General features: G+C 42.8%; 2 protein-coding genes across 12 annotated transcripts in view; one reads left to right on the forward strand and one right to left on the reverse strand.

Annotated features, from left to right (window-relative positions):
- Window positions 1-5,082, forward strand: part of slc25a29l (solute carrier family 25 member 29-like) — a 30,450-nt gene extending 25,368 nt beyond the window's left edge. Inside the window, exons 3-5 of one of the 2 annotated variants that reach the window (XM_082143922.1) lie at window positions 1,423-1,520; window positions 1,650-1,733; window positions 2,458-5,082. In XM_082143922.1, the coding sequence (XP_082000048.1) occupies window positions 2,458-3,213 (756 nt within the window). In that variant the 5' untranslated portion in view covers window positions 1,423-1,520; window positions 1,650-1,733 and the 3' untranslated portion in view covers window positions 3,214-5,082. The remainder of the gene's footprint in view (window positions 1-1,422; window positions 1,521-1,649; window positions 1,734-2,457) is intronic. The other variant, XM_082143921.1, reaches the window with a different exon arrangement.
- Window positions 5,083-13,075: 7,993 nt separating this feature from the next.
- Window positions 13,076-20,289, reverse strand: part of fancm (FA complementation group M) — a 69,879-nt gene continuing 62,665 nt past the window's right edge. For 4 of the 10 annotated variants that reach the window (XM_082142425.1, XM_082142424.1, XM_082142423.1 and 1 more), the window contains 2 exons: window positions 13,836-14,127; window positions 13,076-13,403 (listed from right to left, as the gene is read on the reverse strand). In XM_082142425.1, the coding sequence (XP_081998551.1) occupies window positions 13,313-13,403; window positions 13,836-14,127 (383 nt within the window). In that variant the 3' untranslated portion in view covers window positions 13,076-13,312. Of the gene's footprint in view, window positions 13,404-13,835; window positions 14,128-15,310; window positions 17,953-20,289 lie in introns of those variants that run through there. The other 6 variants (XR_014199082.1, XR_014199083.1, XR_014199084.1 and 3 more) reach the window with 6 other exon arrangements.

The following is a 20,289-nucleotide window of genomic DNA, read 5'->3' on the forward strand; positions in this document are numbered from 1 at the left end:
ATATTAATATTTTAATGTTTTAGCTTGAGATTTGAGAGTCCCAGTCTCAACAAAAATATGTTCTAAGAACGTTTTGCTGACATTCAATTATTTCTTAATGTCCAAAACGTCCATTTAAAAAAAAAAATTCTTGGTTATGTGAACGTTGAGGGAAGTTACATTGTATCATTCTTCAAACATTCTGGAATGTTACTTTTGAATGTTCTCTGAACGTTCTGAATCAAAGTATTGTTACATTTAAAAAATGTCCAACTAAAGCATTTTAGAAAATTATTAAAGACGAGATAACTTTGAACAAACGTCCTTTTAATGTTACTGGAAGAACTTTTGTTCATAACGCCGAGAGAATGTTCCCTGTCGGCTGGAACCTTGAATGCAAATGCGAGTTTCTTTGGATAAAAGCATCTGATAAATGTGTATCTGATATAGTGCATCACGAAGCATGTCTTTACTGTACTAAGTGAATAATGACAAACTCTCACCGGATATTAAACACACACACACACGCTCAGAGGTGTGTATTGCATTAAGTAAATCAGGTTGTTTTTGTCATTAGCGTTGCATGTGTGTTTCTGTGAATGAAAACTAACACTGAAAGTGTTGCTGTTCTTAAAGGCAAAGGGCAAGATCGAGTCTCACATGAGCTCGTGTTTTAAAGGAGTCGTTCACTTCAGAATTAAAATCCCCTGATGATTTACTCTCCTCCTCATCATCCAAGATGTTCATGTGTTTCTGTCTTCAGTGGAAAAGAAATGAAGGTTTTTGAGGAAAACACTCCAGGATGTTCCTCCATATAGTGTCTTCAATGGGGTCCAACGGGTCGAAGGTCCAGAATCCAGATGTGAGTTTCAGTGCAGCTTCAAAGTCTCGACACGATCCAGCCGAGGAATAAGAGTCTTATCTAGACAAATCAGCCGACATTTTAGAACAACAAACATTTAAATACTTTTAACCACTAATGCTGGTCTTGCACTCGCTGTGATGCGACACACATTACGTAATCAGGTTGAAAGGTCACGCGTGTTCCTCATTCTCATTTTCCTCCAACTTCAAAATCATCTGACACCATTGTTTTACCTTTTATTTATTTATTTAGTAAATGGCGTTTGACTCAGTCTTTGCACGTTCGCTTTGTAAACACTGGATCTGTTCTTACGCCTACGTCACGCTTGACCTTTCAACATCCAAGATTTAAAAACCCTGCAAAGTTTTCCTCAAAAACCTTAATTTCTTTTCAACTGAAGATAGAAACACATTAACATCTTGGATGACGAGGTTGAGAGTAAATTATCAGGAGATTTTAATTCTGAAGTGAACGACTCGGTTAAGCCTCTTCTCTCGTCTCGCCCTGATGCCTTTATAACCTGATCGAAACCTCACAGCCAAAGGGTCTTTTACAGCAGAAGTATTGCTTTGTTGTAGATGAGAGCGAGGCTGTTACACCGGCCGCTCGGGGGTTAACCTCGGAAGTAAAGACCAGGTCAATTCCTCTGTGTCATTGGACTGGACTGTCATTGAATGTAAATCCACACACAGCCAGGACAAACATCACCCAGATCTAGTTTCATTCACTTCTTCTGTGATTTCTGCTGTTTGTCAAGCATTCCTCGCATTAGTTCCAGTGTGATGAGAAACGCTGCATGTTTCAGGTGCGACTGCAGGTTCAGAGTGTGGAAAAGCCCTTGTATCGCGGGACGCTTCACTGCTTCCAGTCCATCATTCGACAAGAAACAGTGAGTGGGATTTATTACTACTATAACTATAATCATACACTGTTCGCTCAATGGCCAGAGGAGAACTGAGTCTGGTCTCTCACAAGGGTTTATTTCCCTTGAACTGCAGAACATTTAGGCCTACCAGTGATATTCAGAATGATAAATGTTTGTAGTTGTAGCTAACTCTAATAACCTGAGCTCCAGGAGTCACTCGAGCCGTCAGGAACGAGACGCAGAGCTAAATTTGGCTCAGGGAACATCTATATTTACCTGAGAGACGAAGGGTTTCAGGTTCTGAAGACATCCCAGCAAGCAATTCTGTGTTTAAAAAGAACGTTTAATATCCGTCCAAACACAGCCCAGATGTCTAGGCTCAAACAAGGCCAAGCTTGGGCTGTCAGTGAAAATTTTATAGATGTCTAAACCACAGCCCAAGAATAGACTAGTCATCAGTTAGATTAAATTAAATGAAACACCAAATTAAATGAAACCAAACACCTTGTAATCACTGTTTACTTTGCCTAGATGATGGAATATCATAAATATCATAAAAAGATATTTTGACAAAAACGACATGTAACCAAACTCAAGGTTATTTTGGCTAGAAGTGTGTTACTCATAGCCGGACAATACCGGGTCTATAGTTAACCGAGACGGAGAAATGACGGATATTGCTTGCTGGGATTAACCCTTCACTCCACATTAACCCTTCGCTCTTCATTAACCCTTTCTGTTTCTCCAGATGTTGGGTCTCTATAAAGGCATCGGCTCCCCGATGATGGGCCTGACCTTCATCAACGCTATCGTGTTTGGCGTCCAGGGGAATGCCATGCGCATGTTGGGCGCGGATACGCCGCGGCACCAGTTCCTAGCGGGCGCGGCGGCCGGGCTAATCCAGTGCATCATCTGCTGCCCGATGGAGCTCGCCAAGACCCGCATGCAGACGCAAGGAACGGGCCAGAAGAACACGACCCGTAGGCTCTACAAGAACTCTCTGGACTGCCTGATCCGGATCTACCGGAAGGAGGGAATCCGAGGAATCAACCGAGGAATGGTGACGACCGTGATCCGCGAGACGCCAGGCTTCGGCATCTACTTCCTGACGTACGACACTCTGACGCGATCACTACGCTGCGAACCCGACGACGGATACATCATTCCCAAGCTGCTCCTGGCGGGAGGCATGTCGGGAATCGCGTCCTGGCTCTCCACCTATCCGGTGGACGTCATTAAGTCCCGCCTCCAGGCTGACGGAGTGGGCGGAGCCAACAGGTACGACGGGATCATGGATTGCGTGCGCCAGAGCTGGCGGAGGGAGGGGTGGAGGGCATTCACTCGCGGCCTGACCTCCACCCTCCTGAGAGCGTTCCCGGTGAATGCCACCACCTTCGCCACCGTCACACTCTTCCTCATGTACATGCGCGAGGACGAAGTGAAGGACTGCGAGCCCATGAGGCCGGACCTGCAGCCTGTGACTGAACGACTTTCTGTCCAATAGAGGACAGGTTAGCGAACACAAGGGCCAATCAGGCTGGAGAATGACCTCGCTTATCTTTACGTTTCTCTATGTTTGATGGAGCACTGAAATAACGGGATGACTGAGTCTCCATTGGGTTCGAGGATTCCCAGAGGTACACCAAAGACGATAACTGTTATGATAAAGATAATAGTTTTTAAAATCGTTCACAGCACAACTATAACGATAATGACACAAAGGAACAATGATTGATCAGGACCACAGTTTAAGTTGGAAATTAAATTTTCAGGTCTATGCTCAAAAAGTGATTAAATGGATTATAAATACAGCGTAAATATAATTTTGTACCATAAAACCCCCTGAAAAATCCAAAATATTAAATGAAAAACATTATCAAACTAAAATATAGTACATTCCTTTCATTGAAATAAAATAAAAAATCGGTCATTTTTGATCGCCACATGAAGAGCACCAGAGGGTTGCTTGACCACTTAAAGCGACAGCGCACTTATAAACAGAACGTTCTCATGCATTGGTGTGGACGCTCGTAAGTTATCGATCCTGGTGTGAACGGGCCTTAAGATTTGATCAGTTCCTTCTTTCCCTGGGAATCGAACCTGTGACTTTGGCGTAGCGAGTGCCATGCTCTACTGACGCTGATGAAGGATCTTCTGACGTACGGATGGATCAGCGGAGCTTCTGAACTTAAAACATTTACACTGCTTAGACTAGTATTACAAGTAAATAAGGTACAAAGTTGAATTTTAATGCCTCTCATTTTTATCTGAATTCTCAAAAAGTGAAAGTCGTTTTGATGAAAACACTGAATTTTTGAGAGGTACAAAGTTGAATTTGAATGCCTCTGCCCTACTGTTGGTGCACTACCATTCAGAAGCTTGGGGTACATCTTTTTTAAAAATATTTAACTGATTTAATTATTGAAATGTAAATGACATAATTTAAAAGAATACTTTTATTTATCACTGATGCATTAAATGTATCAAAAGTGACAGTAAAGACATTTATAATGTTGCAAAAGATTCTATTTCAAATAAATGCTGTTCTTTTGAACTTTCTATTCATCAAAGAATCCTGAAAATTAAAATGTATCCGTTTCCACACAAATATTAAGCTGTTTTCAACACTGATAATAATCATAAATGTTTCTTGAGCATCAAATCCTCATATTAGAATGATTTGTGAAGGATCATGTGACACTGAAGACTGGAGTAATGATGCTGAAAATTCAGCTTTGATCACAGGAATAAATTACTCTTTACTGTATATTCACATAGAGAACAGATGATTTGCAGTAGAATAATATTTCACTGTTTTTACTGTATTTTTGATCAAATAAACGCAGCCTTGATCAGCAGAAGAGACTCTTTCAGAAAAAAAAGAAAGGATTATTCACACGACCTCAAACTTCTTAACTGTATTGTACAAGTTTGGCAAGTTTCCTGATATTGCGTATTACTCTCATGTTTCTCTTCACAGTGACAACATTTGACATATTGATTGTACAAGTAAATGTTTAAATGCAAAGATCAGAAGAGCTGATTAGATGAAGACCAGCAGATCGGATGATTGTTCAAGAAACGGTCACATGGTCCTACATGTTTACATAGAAACATTTTCTAGATGTTATTTAATCTTGACATGCACCTTAAACATGTGACTAGTTCCAGACACGACTGTAATCGACATATTCCTGTATATATGATACATAAGCATCATTTGTTCTTGTTCTCCAGTATTATTATGAATGTAAATAGTATGAGATGGATTGATGACTGTCAGTGTTTTTACTTCATGAATCTCAAGGGAACACGTGTTACACACGGATCAGCAGTCACACTTCAACATTAAATAAATGAATATGGAAACACATTCAGGAAGATTTGTCTATGGGTCTTTGTTAAGGATTGACTTTGTAAACGGTAAAAGGCTGGAATAAACCACACGACTTCTGTGCTGATTTCCCGAAGATCTCCTCTAGTCTGTTCCCCGACCCCAGAGTAAACCCCATCTCTAGAAGATCTCCTCTGATCTGTTCCCCGACCCCAGTGTAAACCCCATCTCTAGAAGATCTCCCCTAATCTGTTCCCCGACCCCAGTGTAAACCCCATCTCTAGAAGATCTCCTCTAGTCTGTTCCCCGACCCCAGAGTAAACCCCATCTCTAGAAGATCTCCTCTGATGTTCCCCGACCCCAGTGTAAACCCCATCTCTAGAAGATCTCCCCTAATCTGTTCCCCGACCCCAGTGTAAACCCCATCTCTAGAAGATCTCCCCTAATCTGTTCCCCGACCCCAGTGTAAACCCCATCTCTAGAAGATCTCCTCTAGTCTGTTCCCCGACCCCAGTGTAAACCCCATCTCTAGAAGATCTCCTCTGATCTGTTCCCCGACCCCAGAGTAAACCCCATCTCTAGAAGATCTCCTCTGATCTGTTCCCCGACCCCAGTGTAAACTCCATCTCTAGAAGATCTCCTCTAGTCTGTTCCCCGACCCCAGAGTAAACCCCATCTCTAGAAGATCTCCTCTGATCTGTTCCCCGACCCCAGTGTAAACTCCATCTCTAGAAGATCTCCCCTAGTCTGTTCCCCGACCCCAGTGTAAACCCCATCTCTAGAAGATCTCCTCTAGTCTGTTCCCCGACCCCAGAGTAAACCCCATCTCTAGAAGATCTCCCCTAGTCTGTTCCCCGACCCCAGTGTAAACCAGTGTTGTTTTTGGCAGCCCTTTTAGTTTTAGTCTTAGTCTTTTGGACGAAAATGCTTTTTAGTTTTAGTCACATTTTAGTCACTTATAAACTTGATAGTTTTAGTCAAGTTTTAGTCGACGAAAACACAAAAAGGTTTTAGTTGAGTTTTAGTCCATTTTTGTAAAAAAAAAGAAAAAAAGTAGTCTTTACCAAATTAATTTAGGTTAAAAAGTATTGGAAATGGGCTTAGGTTTGACAGGTTGTAGCAAGTGTTGCAATTCATAAAACAACAGTTAACCTTAAAACCTTTGCATAATAAATTAGACTTTCTCATTGATGGAGATGCAGTGCTGCCAAGCTGTACTTCATTGTCGCATTGGGCAGAAACCTTTTATCCCCATATTTCAAGTTATATTTTTTCCATGAATTGATGCTCTTCTAAAATTTCAGCACATTGGCTATTTTCACCAGTAATCACAGTAATAAAGGAATGGTTTACAGTTTAAACAGCAAAAAACTTTGAGCTACTACAACATTACACACAGATAAAGTGGAAACAGTGGAATCACTGTTTTTCTCAAAAAAAGCCAGGAATAAAAACATTCTTACTTTGGCAATTGTGGCTTTATTATATAATTAGTTAAATAATAATTTATGTTATAATCTAAGTTATATAATAATTATATATTACTTTGTACCAATTAGCCCACTAAACTAATGCTCGGACACACTCGGTCTCTCGCGCGCACTTTCGGTCTCTCTCGCGCACTGTCGCTCGCTCGCGCAGTTCGTTTCGCTTTTGTCCAGTCCGGCGCCTCATATCGAAGATGTGTGGCGACTCGTGACTAGCCGCAGCCGCAGGTGTGTTGTTGTTGTGTGGATTCTGATGCGCGGCATGGCGGCAGCCGGGTGGTGGGCGTACCCAAAACAAGGATAGGAAGCGGCAGCATTGCTGATACTTTTTTTTTTTTTTTTGCTCAAAACAGACAGATTTCACGCAAATTAGGCAGAAATGACATGCATTGTGAACGTCAGACTTATAATCATTTTCGTTCCGTCTCGTCAACGAAAACTCGAAAACGTCTCGTCATGTTTTAGTCACCTTAGAGCCATTTTTAGCTAGTCATCGTCGCGTTATCGTCATTAAAAAAAAAGGTGCGTCAACGAAATAATTTCGTTATCGTCATCGTTGACGAAAACAACATTGGTGTAAACCCCATCTCTAGAAGATCTCCCCTAATCTGTTCCCCGACCCCAGTGTAAACCCCATCTCTAGAAGATCTCCTCTAGTCTGTTCCCCGACCCCAGTGTAAATCCCATCTCTAGAAGATCTCCTCTGATCTGTTACCCGACCCCAGTGTAAACCCCATCTCTAGAAGATCTCCTCTGATCTGTTCCCCAACCCCAGTGTAAACCCCATCTCTAGAAGATCTCCTCTGATCTGTTCCCCGACCCCAGTGTAAACCCCATCTCTAGAAGATCTCCTCTAGTCTGTTCCCCGACCCCAGTGTAAATCCCATCTCTAGAAGATCTCCTCTGATCTGTTCCCCGACCCCAGTGTAAACCCCATCTCTAGAAGATCTCCTCTGATCTGTTCCCCGACCCCAGTGTAAACCCCATCTCTAGAACAGGGGTTTTCAAACTGGGGTCCGCGGACCCCAGGTGGGCCGCAAGAGAGCGCTAGGGGGTCCGCGAAAAACTTGGCAGAAACAAAAAATTATTTAGGCTACGAGATATTTTTTTTTCCAATCCTAAAATTATTAATGACCAAATCTATATATAGTTTTATGATTTATATAAGTGGATACTTAATTGTAATGTGTTTATCCCAAAATCCTTTGCGCTCTTTAACGTTTTGCATACAGTTGAATGGACGGAGCAATTAGCGGCTGTAAGTGCAGTACAGACAGCGGTCAAAAGACAGCTGAAAACCAATCTCTTCCGTGAGCACTTAACCTTATAGAAAAAAAAAGAAAAAAAAAAAAGAAAAAAAAAAAGAAAAAAGTTTTCCTTTCCCTTTGTAACATCACTTATCAGGCTTATGCTACTCTGAATAATACCTGAACTTCGTACTTTGAGCACTTCTTGCGTTGTTGTTGCTTTTGCCTCTTTATGATGACTCGCTGAATTTTGTCCTAATCTGTAAGTCGCTTTGGAGAAAGGCGTCTGCTAAATGACTAAATGTAAATGTAAATGTAAATGTAAGTACAGATGATGGATAGATTTTTAAAGAATCCCGCTCCCGCAAGCAGTTCATGCAAATCTGACTTGGCGAATGCTAAGGCAAAAACCAGAAAATATGACAAATCTTACATTGCGTTTGGTTTTACCTGCATGTCAAAGCAGGGAGTCGATAGACCCCAGTGTGTTCTTTGTCAAGAGATTCTCTCCAACGAATGCATGAAACCATCCAAGCTCAAGCGCCATCTACAGCAGAAACATCCCAATGAGGCAGAAAAATCGACTGACTATTTCAAACATCAGGAGCTGTGTTTGGCCCGGCAGGCTAGTATTTTTCGGCAGCAAGCATCAGTCCCTGAGAGGTGTTTAAAAGCGTCATATTTGGCATCACTCCACATCGCGCGTGCTAAGAAGCCGCACACAGTTGGCGAAGCATTATTATTACCAGCTACCAAAGACATCGTCAAAGAGTTATTTGGAGAGGAAGCGGCACGAAAGGTAGATTGTGTGCCTTTGTCAGACAACACAGTAAGCAGACGCATAGGTGAGATGGCCGATGATATTTCATCACAACTTTTAGAACAGCTCCAAGCCAGTGAATACTTTTCACTTCAGTTGGACGAAAGTACTGATATAGCGAATCAAGCACAGCTAATGGTCTATGTACGTTTTCTCGGTAAGGACAAATTTATTGAGGAACTTCTCTTCTGTAAACCCCTTGAAGGCAGAACCACAGGTCAGGACATATTTAATATGATGGATCAGTTCATGACGGACAATTCAATAGACTGGTCTCGGTGTATTGGAGTGTGTACCGACGGTGCTGCCGCTATGACCGGTAAGCACAGCGGCGTCGTGACTCTGATAAAAGAGAAAGCCCCCGACGCCGTTGGCACACACTGCATGCTTCACCATGAGGCTCTTGTGGCCAAGCGCATTGAAGATGACTTGCATCAAGTGTTGAAGGATGTAATAAAGACTGTGAACTATGTAAAATCACGCCCATTGAAACACAGACTCTTCCGTTTACTCTGCAAAGAAATGGGTGCAGATTACGAGGGTTTGCTGCTCCACTCAGAGGTGCGCTGGCTTTCCCGTGGCGCCGTGTTAAGTCGCGTGTACGCGCTGCGCAAAGAGCTGAGAGAGTTTCTCTCTGATGAAAACCTAGAACTTGCCAAATGTTTTGAAGATGACACTTGGATAGTGAAGTTGTCATACATGGCAGATTTTTTCCAGCATCTCAGTGTCCTCAATCAGAGCATGCAAGGACACAATGTTCACATACTGAACGCACAAGACAAGGTGCGTGCATTCATGCAAAAATTATCCCTGTGGGAAAGCAAACTGCAAGAAGGAGTAACAGAAATGTTTCCTCTCTACAACCAGGAGCGCATCTCCTCCACTGCAGACAACATCACACCCATAATTCAGTCTCACCTGTCACATCTTCAGGGCTATTTTAAACAGTATTTCCCTGATTTTAACAACAACCACCTTGACTTTGTAAGGGACCCATTTGCACCAGGGGTTGGCACTTATCTGGATCTGGCAGCCAAGGAGAAACTGATTGACTTGTCAAATGATGGCGGGAGAAAAACAAGGTTCCCATCTCTTCCTCTATCAGAGTTTTGGATGTCTGTGAGAGAGGACTACCCTATGTTGTCAGAGAAGGCAATAAAATGTCTTTTACCTTTTGCCACAACTTATTTGTGTGAAGCTGGATTTTCAGCACTGAAAGTACTTCAGTCAAAGCACAGAGCCCGTCTGGAGGTTGAAAGCGACATGCGTCTGGCTCTCACTAAAATTAAGCCACGTTATGACAAACTATGTAGAAGCCACCAAGCTCATCCGTCCCATTAGGAGTTTTGAATCAGTGAATGATTCAAACTGGTTTGATTGTGTTTGTAATGCAAATGCTGTTCTTCGGGTTTAACTTGTCACATTATAATGCTGTGAAAGAAGGTTCCTTTTTCACTTAATGAAAATAAGGCAGCAATTTAGCAGTGCCTTAATTAGAAAAGGTACCCAGTTCAATGTAAATATTTTGCAGTTTTCCATAAATACAAGACAGGGGAAAAAAAACTACAGAAACTACAAATATTACAAATGTCCAGGTTTAACTTTTCATCTACCAGTGCCTTATTTAGAAAAGCTATCTTGTTCAGTTAATGTAAATATATATATTTTTTTTTAATGAAATATAAAATAATTGTGAGAATCATTTTTGGCTATAGTGAGTTGCCAACTAATAAAATAAATAGTTTTTAAAACAATACCATTTTGCATGCCTGTGAAATACGAATTATAATGTCTTTACGTTATACAGAATTTTAGTTTACAGATTTATACTTGAAATACATAAGTGCCTTAGGCAAAGGGGTCCCCCCTGCAAGGAATCATCATATTTGGGGGTCCCTGAGATTAAAAAGTTTGAAAACCCCTGCTCTAGAAGATCTCCTCTAATCTGTTCCCCGACCCCAGTGCAAACCCCATCTCTAGAAGATCTCCCCTAGTCTGTTCCCAGACCCCAGTGTAAACCCCATCTCTAGAAGATCTCCTCTAATCTGTTCCCCGACCCCAGTGTAAACCCCATCTCTAGAAGATCTCCTCTAGTCTGTTCCCCGACCCCAGTGTAAACCCCATCTCTAGAAGAACTCCTCTGATCTGTTCCCCGACCCCAGTGTAAACCCCATCTCTAGAAGATCTCCTCTAATCTGTTCCCCGACCCCAGTGTAAACCCCATCTCTAGAAGATCTCCCCTAGTCTGTTCCCCGACCCCAGTGTAAACCCCATCTCTAGAAGATCTCCCCTAGTCTGTTCCCCGACCCCAGTGTAAACCCCATCTCTATAAGATTTCCTCTAATCTATTCCCCCGACCCCAGTGTAAACCCCATCTCTAGAAGATCTCCTCTAATCTGTTCCCCGACCCCAGTGTAAACCTCATCTCTAGAAGATCTCCCCTAGTCTATTCCCCGACCCCAGTGTAAACCCCATCTCTAGAAGATCTCCCCTAGTCTATTCCCCGACCCCAGTGTAAACCCCATCTCTAGAAGATTTCCTCTAATCTGTTCCCCCGACCCCAGTGTAAACCCCATCTCTAGAAGATCTCCCCTAATCTGTTCCCCGACCCCAGTGTAAACCCCATCTCTAGTAGATCTCCTCTAATCTGTTCCCCGACCCCAGTGTAAACCCCATCTCTAGAAGATCTCCCCTAATCTGTTCCCCGACCCCAGTGTAAACCCCATCTCTAGAAGATCTCCTCTAATCTGTTCCCCGACCCCAGTGTAAACCCCATCTCTAGAAGATCTCCTCTAGTCTGTTCCCTGACCCCAGTGTAAACCCCATCTCTAGAAGATCTCCCCTAGTCTGTTCCCCGACCCCAGTGTAAACCCCATCTCTAGAAGATCTCCTCTAATCTGTTCCCCGACCCCAGTGTAAACCCCATCTCTAGATCTCCCCTAATCTGTTCCCCGACCCCAGTGTAAACCCCATCTCTAGAAGATCTCCTCTAATCTGTTTCCCGACCCCAGTGTAAACCCCATCTCTAGAAGATCTCCTCTGATCTGTTCCCCGACCCCAGTGTAAACCCCATCTCTAGAAGATCTCCTCTAATCTGTTCCCCGACCCCAGTGTAAACCCCATCTCTAGAAGATCTCCTCTAATCTGTTCCCCGACCCCAGTGTAAACCTCATCTCTAGAAGATCTCCCCTAGTCTGTTCCCCGACCCCAGTGTAAACCCCATCTCTAGAAGATCTCCCCTAGTCTATTCCCCGACCCCAGTGTAAACCCCATCTCTAGAAGATTTCCTCTAATCTGTTCCCCCGACCCCAGTGTAAACCCCATCTCTAGAAGATCTCCCCTAATCTGTTCCCCGACCCCAGTGTAAACCCCATCTCTAGAAGATCTCCTCTAATCTGTTCCCCGACCCCAGTGTAAACCCCATCTCTAGAAGATCTCCCCTAATCTGTTCCCCGACCCCAGTGTAAACCCCATCTCTAGAAGATCTCCTCTAATCTGTTCCCCGACCCCAGTGTAAACCCCATCTCTAGAAGATCTCCTCTAGTCTGTTCCCTGACCCCAGTGTAAACCCCATCTCTAGAAGATCTCCCCTAGTCTGTTCCCCGACCCCAGTGTAAACCCCATCTCTAGAAGATCTCCTCTAATCTGTTCCCCGACCCCAGTGTAAACCCCATCTCTAGAAGATCTCCCCTAATCTGTTCCCCGACCCCAGTGTAAACCCCATCTCTAGAAGATCTCCTCTAATCTGTTCCCCGACCCCAGTGTAAACCCCATCTCTAGAAGATCTCCTCTGGTCTGTTCCCTGACCCCAGTGTAAACCCCATCTCTAGACTGTAAAGCAGAAGTCGTGTCGTTTATTCCAGCTTTAAGACACAAAAGAACAAACACACACTTTACCAGCTGATTACTGACGCTCGTATGATGAAGATCTTCATCATACCTCCAGGGCCCTCTAGTGGCTCAAAACCAGACCTCAACCTGACTTACACACACACTCTCACTCAGTAACACACTCAAACTCACACACAGACACTCTCTCACACTCAAACTCACACACACAGACACTCACACTCAGTAACACACTCAAACTCATACACACTCAGACACAGACACTCAAACTCACTCTCTCACACTCAGTAACACACTCAAACTGAAACACACAACCTCTCACACTCACGCACACACACTCAGTAACACACTCAAACTCACACACAGACAGACACTCAGTAACACTCAAACTCACTCACACACTCAGTAACACACTCAAACTCACACACACAGACACTCACACTCAGTAACACAAACTCACACACACTGAAACACACAACCTCTCACACTCAAACTCACATACTTGCTCGCACACTCACTCACTCAGTAACACACTCAAACTCACACACTCGCACGCACACACACTCGTACACACACTCTCTCTCTCTCTCACACACACACTTATGCTGAAGGAGAAAACAGCTTAGCAGTTATTAAAAACAGAGCTCTTTTATTTCTCAAAATGGCACCTGTAAACAAATACCTCATGACAGAATTACCATTATGGCAATATTCATAATCCGATCTATACAGAACTTTCCTTAACAGAAAACACACACATACTGACATCACGATATAATCCTGATTATTACCCCGTCTGTGTGACATCATAAAAATAAATCAATAGTTCATTATATGTTAAAGTGCAGAGAGTGAGTGAGTTAGCATTAGCAGCAGTAGCTGTAGCGCAGACAGCGGTAGATGCCCTCGGCTCGGGAGCGGCTCACACACGCACACGCCTGTAGATCCTGCACTGAGCTGAAACACACAGCAGAAACCAGAGTCACTTCACTTCCAACCTGAGTCAGTCCAGAGTCACTTCACTTCAAACCTGAGTCAGTCCAGAGTCACTTCACTTCAGTCAGTCCAGAGTCACATCACTTCAGTCAGTCTAGAGTCACTTCACTTCAGTCAGTCACTTCACTTCAGTCAGTCCAGAGTCACTTCACTTCAGTCAGTCCAGAGTCACTTCACTTCAGTCCAGAGTCACTTCACTTCAGTCCAGAGTCACTTCACTTCAGTCAGTCCAGAGTCACTTCACTTCAGTCAGTCCAGTCACTTCACTTCAGTCAGTCCAGTCACTTCACTTCAGTCAGTCCAGAGTCACTTCACTTCAGTCAGTCCAGAGTCACTTCACTTCAGTCAGTCCAGAGTCACTTCACTTCAGGAGCGGGTGTGCAGTCCACGTACCTGTGGATCATGTGACCGACGGAGCTGTAGCGATGACACATGTTCAGCGCAGTGATGTAGCTCACGTTCGGCAGCGTCAGGCAGAACTGAAGAGCCTGCTGCCGGTGACCTTTAACCTCCAAGGGTACGTTGATAGCCTGACCTTTCCTGTTCTCCACATGCGTGAGGTCACTCAGAATTGAGGCGGTTTGGTCCGGGCCGTTGCTGACCAGAAGCCGAACGCCCGCCTTCACCAGCGCAGCTAGTGTCCCGTCGTAATAGCGGCTACGCTGAAACACTCGCACCGCCTCGCCTGACATCATGAGAGAGAAAAGTGTGTCCTGATCATGAGTGTCTGACATCAAGAGAGAACACTGCATCACATGATCATGAGTGTCAAGTCAAGTCACCTTCATTTATACAGCGCTTTTAAAATATAGATTGTTTCAAAGCAGCTTTACAGTGATAATAGGAGATTACAGTAACAGAGATTGTTTTGGCTTTACAGCAGATCTAGAATAAAGTTATTGTCCAGATAAAGTTAGTTTTGATTAATTCACTTCCGTTGCAAAGATCATTAGTTATTAACTTAGGGGCTGTCGTGTCTTCCTTAACAAGCAGTAATGACCACTGACGACTTGAATTAAAATAAACAAACTCTTTACTGAAGTTTTGAACAGGAGTATACATATACAGCGCACTCACATGGAGTCAATCTCATTTCACTTCTATCTTTTTTTCTATCTGCGCGCTCTCGCCCACTATGCCTTATGGGTAGACTTTTCTTAAAGCTGAACAACCTTGTAAATGACAAAACTGTTTCTGTTATTATTAAAGATAATGAATTAAACATTTCTATTCTAATTAATTCACAACAGAGGCCGCTAACACGACACCGTATTCCTTTTCTAATCCGATCGAGAGAACATGTAAACACTTGATCGGATTGAAAACTCGAAACTGAAAGGACTGTGCATGTTCAATGACGTTGAAATAAATAGCGTAATGACGTACGATGCACAGAACGGAATTCCGATTTAAAGCTTGTGACATATAAACACGCACATCAACCCGATCACGTTTAGCGTTCATGTAAACACTACGTTCGGATTCATCAATCGGAAGAAATTCCAATTCCGATTGAAACAAAAGTTGTTCATGTAAACGTATCCATTGAGTCACGTGATCATGAGCAGTGTTGGTAATCAGATTACTTTTTCTAGTTACCTTTTCACATTTATTGACTGACAGCTCTCCTGTCCCCGTGTTGAGAGAAATAAAGTGAGGAGGTGTTGTGTGTGTGTGTGTGTGTGCTGTGTAAACATGATGGTTATTTTAGTTCTAGACTAAATGTGAACATGCATTTACTCGTCTCACTTGCACCAAAATATTCAGTGTTCCTCAAAATGAATAAAAACAGTCAAATGACTTAAATCAATAATAATCAATCAGTAAAATCAATCTCAGAATCTCATAAAACTTTTATAACTATATTAAATTACACAAATATACTTTATGTATTTAATCTCCCTTTATTAACCAATGTCTTTGCTGCTGACCTTCAATTATCTAATTCAACCATACGAATAAGCAAAAATTACTAGATTAGATTTAGAAATAAGAGTGTTGAACTTCCTTCTCCTGTATCCTATTGTTCTTTAATCCAGAACAGCAGCTGAAAGGTTTGTTTGAGCAGCGCCCTCTGCTGTACACTACTGTACACTACTGCACTCTACCTCTACTGTACACTACTGTACACTACCTCTACTGTACACTACTGAACTCTACCTCTACTGTACACTACTAAACTCTACTGTACTGAACTCTACCTCTACTGTACTCTACTGTACACTACCTCTACTATACACTACCTCTACTGTACACTACTGAACTCTACCTCTACTGTACACTACTGAACTCTACTGTACCGAACTCTACCTCTACTGTACTGTACTCTACCTCTACTCTACTGTACTCTACCTCTACTGTATTCTACTGTACTCTACTGTACTGAATTCTACCTCTACTGTACTCTACTGTACACAAATGTACTCTACCTCTACGTCAGATCTAGGAGGTCTAGGAGGTGGCGCTGTTCTGTGGCGACAAGTACCTTCAGCTCGTGTCCGTGTTATTGTGTTTTAAACGTCTTTTAGGGTTTTAATTCCCCTTTGTGGTGTGCTGTTTAATGTTGTCTGAACATTGCTGAATATCTGAGGAATGGAAGTCACTTTTTACGCCCTATTTTTAGTGACTGTTTTAAACTTCGTTTGGAGCGACCAGCAGCACACATTCCGATACACCCGCGAATTCCTATTGGGATTACAATGGTGCTATCCTGCCGTGACAGACTTCAACATCAATTCACTGGCTGGGAATCTGCCTCTGGAATTACTTATTGGTAGAAACATTAACTTTACAAAACAAGGCCAAACCAGGAAGCGGGGGAAAAGGGGTGGTGTGAAACAGCGAACCAGGAAGCTATTGAGCAGGAGTCGCATCCCCTTGCCTTCAGTCATACTGGCTAATGTGCAGTCCCTCAGGAATAAGACTGAGGAATTACGGGCAAATGTTTTGTATCTGCGGGACTACAGGGATGCGTGTCTTATGGCTTTCACAGAGACTTGGCTCACTGAGTCGGATTTGGACTCGGCACTGGAGATCAGCAGCTTTGGAGCCCCTCTGCGCCTGGATCGGGACAGTGAGGTGACACATAAAACGCTGGGTGGAGGGGTCTGCCTGTACATAAATCGCAGATGGTGTAGCAATTTTACTGTGAGAGAGCGGATTTGTCACCCTGACATCGAACTGTTGTCTGTGTCGCTACGGCCGTACCACCTCCCCAGATTTTTGTGACTGTGGCTTATATCCACCCCAAAGCTGACGCCAAGTCCGCCGCGGACATTGTTTTTAAAACCGTAAACAAACTTCAGTCTATCTCCCCTGCTGCTCCTAATTTTATTCTCGGCGATTTTAACCATTGTAACTTAAAGAAAACACTGAACAGCTTTTATCAGTACGTAAAATGCCCCACACGTCGGAATAAAACTCTTGATCTGTGCTACGGCTCCATTAAAGGCGCATATACGTCCAAGGAGGGCCAGCGCTGGGTGCCTCTGACCACAACTCTGTCCACCTCTTACCCGCCTACACCTCGGTGTTGAGGAGGGAGAAACCTGTCAGAAAACAGGTGAAGGTTTGGACGGAGGACAGCTCTTCAGCGCTACAAGCCTGCTTTGAGTGCACAGACTGGACAGTGTTTCAGGACTCCTGTTCTGATATTGATGAACTTACTGACGTTGTCTGCAGTTACATCTCTTTTTGCAAAGACTCTGTTCTCCCGAGTAGGGAAGTCAAGGTGTATCCAAACAACAAACAGTGGATCTCTAAGGATATTAAAGATTTGCTAATCAAACGAAAAACTGTTTTTAATGAAGGTGATGTGAATGCAGAGAGGGCTGTGAGAAAAGATATCAGGGCTGAAATTAAAAAAGCTAAATTAAGGTATAAGGAAAAAATTGAGGCAGATTTGAGAAGTAATAATTTAAAGAAAACCTGGAATGGTATGAAAACATTGATTGGGTCTAATGATAAAGCTAACAGAGTTGCCCTGGATGGTTTTTCATCTGATAAACATTTGGCTGATAAATTTAATGTATTTTATTCTCGATTTAATAATTTGGATTTTGATGATGAAATGGAAGGTTTCAGGGCTATCACACAGGCAGCTCCATCAATTACTGTTGACAGTAGTACTGTGGCTAACATTTTCAGGCGCACCAGATCAAAAAGTCCGGGGCCAGATGATATTTGTGGGCAATTATTAAGAACATGTGCAGATCAACTCTGTCATATCTTTCAGTTCATTTTTAATTTGTCCTTATCACAACAAAGAGTCCCTAGAAGTTGGAAGCATTCTATTATTGTGCCTATAGCCAAGTGCAGCTCCCCAAAATCCTTGAATGATTTTAGACCTGTAGCCTTGACCTCATTGGTTATGAAAAGCTTTGAGAAAATTATCAAAGAGGCTGTCTTACTGCAGGTAGGAGATCAGTTAGATCCACTGCAGTTTGCATACAGGTCTGGCAGGGGAGTGGAGGATGCTGTGATCACACTTCTGCACTTTATTTTTAGCCATCTGGATAGAGCAAAGACTCATGTCAGACTTTTATTTGTTGATTTTACTTCTGCTTTTAACACCATTCAGCCCTTTCTGCTCGCTGAGAGACTGATTGCGGATTTTAACCTTGATTTAAATTTGGTGGGCTGGTTATTGGATTTTTTAACAGATAGATCCCAGTGTGTGAGGGCAAACAGCACCCTATCTGAAGTCACTTTTACATCCACTGGTTCCCCCCAAGGTTGCTGTCTGTCTCCTCTCCTGTACATCCTGTACACAAACCAGTGTCGCAGTTTGTACCAAGATAGATACATACTTAAGTTTGCTGATGATTCTGTTATTGTCAGCCTGCTATCAGGGAATGAGCGGGACCATGGGCCAGTCCTTAGTGACTTTGTAGAGTGGTGTGATAGTTCCTTTTTACAGCTGAATGTATAGCCGCGTTTCCACCGAAATTACCCGGAACAATTTGTACCAGGAACTTTTTTCCCAGGAACTTTTTTTTGCCCCAGACCGGTTGCTTTCTGCGTTTACACCGCGGTCTAAAGTACCGGGAAGGTAAACTACGCGCAACTGCTCCTCCCAGTCTGCGACGGACAGTAATCAGTTGCACCACATTTATAAGTATGGAGGAGATTCAAACTGTGCTGCAGTTATGTATTGGTTTACTAACGAGGTAATTAACAAAATAAAATAGACGAGCACTGATACTAAAGCGTGTTCGGAAAGCTCATATGCGTATAAAATTAGACAACGTGTGTTATCAGTTATTGTGAGATGCCTGGGACGAACGCGGAAAAAAAATTCCTCTTTCGCAAATACACTTAAAAAAAGCCTGAACCCCGTCTATCAATCATAAATAGTGACAGTCTTGTAAATAGTTGTTTGTTACTAACCTAACCTTGCAATAGATGACAATGTGTAAACATAATGACTTAATAATAAAAGCTGTGGCAGAAAACAGACGAGCACTGATAAAGCGTGTTCAGTAAGCTCGTAATGCTAACGTTAGATATAAAATATGTACGTTATCAGCTATTGCGGACATTGACCGTGAGATGGCTGGGACGAACGCGCAGAAAGTTTCCTCTTCCACAAATACCCTTAATAAAGCCTGAAACTCGTCGCCAGTCCACCAGTTTTTAAAAAAATTAAATTCCATATTTGCAGACAGACAACTCTTACTGCATGAAGCCACGACACGAACCGCAATAGATTTTTTTAAAAGGGAGGCTAAAAATAAATAAAATGCTGCATCGAATCATCCAACCAAAATGCGGCGTGAACACAACCAATCAGCTTGTGCAGGGCACAGGTCCCACCCCTGAAAGTTCCTGAACTTTGAAAAAGTACTACCTCATGAGCAGGGACTATCGGAGGGGGAAATATTTACCCGGAACTTCATTTAGACCCTGGTTCCTGCGGTGTAAACACATCGAGTACCAGCCCAAAGTTCCTAGTTCCTGGGGAAAGTTCCTGCGGTGGAAACGCGGCTTATCTAAAACTAAGGACATGGTCATTGACTTTCGCAGGACACCACCTCCCCCTACAGTCACGGTTATTAAAGGCACGGACATTGAGCTTGTGGAGACATACAAATATCTTTGAGTCATTTTAGACAACAAACTGTGTTTTGAACCTTTGGTTGACGCTGTCTCAAAGAAAATCCAACAAAGAATGTACTTCCTTAGGAAAATGAACACTTTTAATGTTTCTTCAGAAATGATGACTCTGTTTTATCGTGCTTTTATTGAATCGGTTTTATCTTTCTGTATAGCTGCCTGGTTTGGAAGCCTCTCCCTGACAAATAAAAACAGACTTTGCAGTCTGGTCAAAGTGGCGAGCAAGATTTCCAGGAGAAGTCAGGCTCAACCAGGGGAGTTATACATAAAACAGGTCCAGAGGATTAGAGTTATAGCTCATTCACAGGATCATCCCCTTAGAATAGAGTTTGAGCTTTTGCCCTCTGAGCGGCGCTATCGAGTTCCTAGATGCAGAACAAAGAGGATGCATATATCTTTTATTCCGTCAGCTGTGAGGCATCTTAATGGCACTTAGCACTTTATATTATCTTGCACAAGTTGCATTTTGCACTTGATTGTGTCCTGTACTTTATTGATTTATTTATTACACATTATGTACATTGGGTGTTAATGTGAATTCCTTCTCTGCTGGTTGGTTTTGTTGGTGAGTGTTGTTGTATGTTTATGTGTTTTATGTGGAGCATTGCTGCAAATCCAATTTCCCCTTGTGGGACAATAAAGGTACTTTGACTTTGACTTGTACTCTACAGTACACAAATGTACTCTACCTCTACTGTACTCTACCTCTATTGTACACTACTGTACACAAATG

Source organism: Leuciscus leuciscus, assembly GCF_965113295.1.
Source record: "Leuciscus leuciscus genome assembly, chromosome: 17".
NCBI classification, from domain to species: domain Eukaryota; kingdom Metazoa; phylum Chordata; class Actinopteri; order Cypriniformes; family Leuciscidae; genus Leuciscus; species Leuciscus leuciscus.